A 3,885-nucleotide genomic window follows, 5' to 3' on the forward strand; every position below is an offset into this window, starting at 1 on the left:
TAGAGACAAATCCGAAAATATCTAAAATATTTTTCATATTTTTTTTCTTAATCAAAACCTAGAAATATATAAATTACTTATAACAGTATGTCTTAATTCACTAAAGCCTTATTTTTTCACGTAGATCTCTAATTCAAATCATAATTAGAATCCTTTAAGAATCTATAATCTCATTAGAAGTCCTTTGAGTAGTTTGAACCATCTTATGACTCTACAAATACTTACCAATCTAAACAATAATCAACATTGTATGCATCCGAACAAACCAAAGTATCCAACTATTATGATAGGTCTTATTCCATGTATAAGGCATTTATATATTCAATTTCTTACTACTTAGTAATTTGATTCTCCATATAATAGTTATATGAAAACCTAGCCTCAATAAAATTTTTGACATTATACATTATATTTCTAACCACATTCAACATAAACTAAAAAGATAGATCGATGTTCCCTACCAAAAGAAGACCTCCCCAAACGTCTTCTACAAAATATTCAAGTTTCTTACTTCGAGTTTCGTATATCTGAATTTGAAAAGGCCACCATCTCTTCATAAGCCAAGTGGTGTCAATGTCATTCATCGATTATCAAGGCTAGACGATAGGGATATCAACGGGGAATGCTTTTTTCATTTACATTTTCATCCTCATCCTCACCCGATTCCCCATTTAGATGAAACGGGGAATCCCCGTCGGAGATAGGGAACCTATGGGTTCTCTGTATTCTTTTAATTAATATATTTAATTTTTTGAAAAAATACTATCAAAACTAATTGATAATATCAAAATTTATAAATAATAATAACGACTAAATATCGAATCTATTCCTCCAACACATAGGCCATGGGAGAGGGGGTGTTACTGTTATCTATTAATATTATTTATTTGATTCAATCAAGTCAAATAATATATAATTGACTCTATCAAAATTAAATCTAATATAAATTGAATCAAATAGATGAACCGTCTAAACTCATAAAGCCGACGACAGATACGGATTAGGTGGGGAGTCACCCTAATCCCCACCCATCTTTTATTCTGTCGTCCCCACCCTTCTTTTATTTCATTTTATTCTTTAATCCCTACTCATTTTTTATTCCATCGTCCCACCCCATTAAAAGGCAAATAAATCCCCACGGATACCTAATCTAACGGCTTCATTTGATACGTCCGTAACAAGACAGTGACAGCCTTAAATATAGCCTTTGCATGCACAGATGAGTAATACGAATGAGATCCGGTTTTCGCACTCGTCCAGCATATCCACCTGCAGATCGCCGGTAGTGTGATATGAGGGTGGTGAGTTTGCAGCGTTGGGCAGAACAGTATCCCGACATCCCCTATAGCACATGGCATGTTGATAGACTATAAATTAGCAGATGGGCCCATGTGCAGTTGAAATGTTTCCGATTGCCGAGGAAGGTGACAAATTGGAGTATCTTGGTTCGTGTCTTCTTCAAAATCAAAGTCCCATTACTATATGTAACGTAGACTTGGGATCAAGTTTAGGTCAGAGCGAGAGAGAAAGAGAGAGAGAGAGAGAGAGATTCATGGAGGTAGAGATAGTGGAGTCGAGCTTTGTCGTTCCCAGCGGCGACACCCGGAAGCACAGTATCTGGCTCTCTAATCTGGATTTGTTACTCGCCCCGAGAAGTCACACGCCAACCATCACCCTATTTCCACACAACGGTGACCCCAACTTCTTCTCTGTGGAGATCCTGAAAGCGGCCTTGGCCAAGGCCCTGCTCCATTTCTACCCCTTGGCGGGCCGGGTCGCCGTCGGTGAAGACGGCCGGCTTGAGATCCAGTGCACCGCCGAGGGTGTCCTCTTCGTAGTGGCTCGCTCGACCTGCACCTTGGATGTCCTCAGCGACTTCACGCCGTCGAAAGAAATGAGGCAGCTTTTCGTGCCCTCGTCCGATGGCAATGATCACATGTGCATCATGCTTCAGGTCAGTTGTTTCCACTGCACATTGGTCTTCATTCCTACACTACTGGAGTGTGCATGCATGTGTGTAGGTGACGTTCTTCGACTGCGGTGGAGTGTGCTTGGGCATCGCCACGCACCACGGCGTCATGGATGGCGTCAGCGCGCTCCATTTCATCAACACATGGTCCGACATAGCCCGAGGAGCTGAGGGCACCGTGGTGGTATCCCATGACCGCACCCTCCTCCGCGCTAGGTCCCCTCCGACCGTCCCCTTCGAGCACTTTGAGTACCAGTGCTGCAACCCAAGGCGTCAGCTCTCCACCACCATGGCTGCCAAGCTCAAGTTATCCAAAGACCAGCTCACTTCCCTCAAGACCAGCATAGAATTAGGCAGCGGGCGACGCATTTCCACCTTCGAAGCAGTCACGGCGTACGTGTGGCGGTGCGCATGTAAGGCGCGCCAACTGGAAGCAGATCAGGAGACCCGGCTATACTTGCCCGTTGACGTGCGTAGCCGCCTGAAGCCGTCGCTTCCCCCTGGCTATTTCGGCAATGCCATCGTCCGGACGTCTGTGGCCGTAGCAACCGGGGAGATCGTATCCAGTCCCCTGCAGCGGACCGTCGAACAAATGCACGACGCAGTTGTCCGCGTGGACGACGAGTACATCCGGTCTATCATCGACTTGCTGGAGTTGATGAAGGATATCAGGGACGTGGATTTGGGTTCATGGCAGGAATCACAGACCGACCTCTGGGTCGTCAGCTGGCTGCGGCTGCCGGTGTACGAGGCGGACTTTGGGTGGGGGAAACCGGCGTTCATGGCGCGCGCGTTTGTGAACCTCAAGGGAATGCTGTACATATTGCGCAGTCCAGAAGGCGATGGGGGGATCACGTTGATAATGACGCTGGAAGCCGAGAACATGCCGCGGTTCAAGAAGGTGTTCATCCAGGAATTGGACTGTTTGAAGCAAGCTGGTGCATAAACCAGACTTGCATTATCGTGTGGAGAGCGTCGGCAGTCTTCACATATCCCGTTAAGAACTCGACTTTCTTTCTTTGTTTGTTTCTTCTGTATTCTCGTACTCATAAACCAGATTTTTTTTTTCATAATTATTTGGGTCTTAGAAACAAAGAACATCATCCTTCCTTTTGTTTTTAACACTGTAAATTAAGTTTACTGTCTTAGATATCTAACTTAGATCAACCACAACCAACTATCATATCCTATAAAAAATAATGACAAAAATTAGGTTTCAAAGTGTTGGATCCGGCCTGGGCTTGGACCCGACAATTGGGTCTTTGAGCCCAAAAACAATTAAAAAGAAAAAAAAAATACTTATAGTTGAAGGCAGAGAAGGGATTGGCGTGCGTGACGACGCATAGGGAGAGAAAAGAACCGAGAGAGAAAAAAAATATGATTTTGAGTTTTTCTGCTATACGATCTGGTCAAACTTCGTCAGTTTTAACCCAAATTATATGTGGAGAATCTTTACGGTAAGCTCTACAATCCTAACAGTGCTGATATAAAGTTTATCTTTTTTGAGTTATTTTTTTGCTATATTCACTTGATGAGATCCATTAATGTGATGATGATATGTTATTATTTAGCCAAGATATATGGTCTTGATGTTATTATGATCCTCTTGTTATTTTAGAGAAGATTTATTGTAAACCTGTTATCATTACTAGTGATAATGAAAATTTGAGGTGGACTACGGTCCCGTGATTTTGCCCGCATTGGGTTTTTCATATAAAATTCGGTGTCTCATTTTGTGATTGATTCATTGTTCTGTTGTTTTGGTTAATATGTGCTTTTGATATCAAGTTTGTATTTTGATGATAAACTCATTTTGATACATAAAGGGGGAAAAAGAATTTTTTCGCTATAATATGTTTTTTTCCCAACAAGTGGTATCAGAGCTTACAGGTTGTTTGGTGCTAGTTTTTTTTCTT

General features: G+C 42.5%; 1 protein-coding gene across 1 annotated transcript; it reads left to right on the top strand.

Moving 5' to 3' along the window:
* The first annotated feature begins 1,311 nt into the window (after nt 1-1,311).
* On the top strand, nt 1,312-2,987 carry LOC135643019 (putrescine hydroxycinnamoyltransferase 1-like). The gene is made up of 2 exons (XM_065159523.1): nt 1,312-1,954; nt 2,022-2,987. The coding sequence occupies exons 1-2, from the start codon at nt 1,382-1,384 to the stop codon at nt 2,913-2,915; spliced, it is 1,467 nt and encodes a 488-aa protein (XP_065015595.1). The 5' UTR covers nt 1,312-1,381; the 3' UTR covers nt 2,916-2,987.
* Nucleotides 2,988-3,885: the final 898 nt, after the last annotated feature.

This window comes from Musa acuminata, chromosome BXJ3-7 (genome assembly GCF_036884655.1).
Source record: "Musa acuminata AAA Group cultivar baxijiao chromosome BXJ3-7, Cavendish_Baxijiao_AAA, whole genome shotgun sequence".
Classification (NCBI taxonomy): Eukaryota; Viridiplantae; Streptophyta; class Magnoliopsida; order Zingiberales; family Musaceae; genus Musa; species Musa acuminata.

What these genes read in the sequence shown, in the direction of transcription:
- LOC135643019 (XM_065159523.1), top strand. Translation starts at nt 1,382, where the DNA reads ATGGGCCCATGTGCAGTTGAAATGTTTCCGATTGCCGAGGAAGGTGAC. An exon ending in ACATGTGCATCATGCTTCAG is followed by an intron (nt 1,955 to 2,021) that starts GTCAGTTGTTTC and finishes GCATGTGTGTAG; the next exon opens with GTGACGTTCTTCGACTGCGG.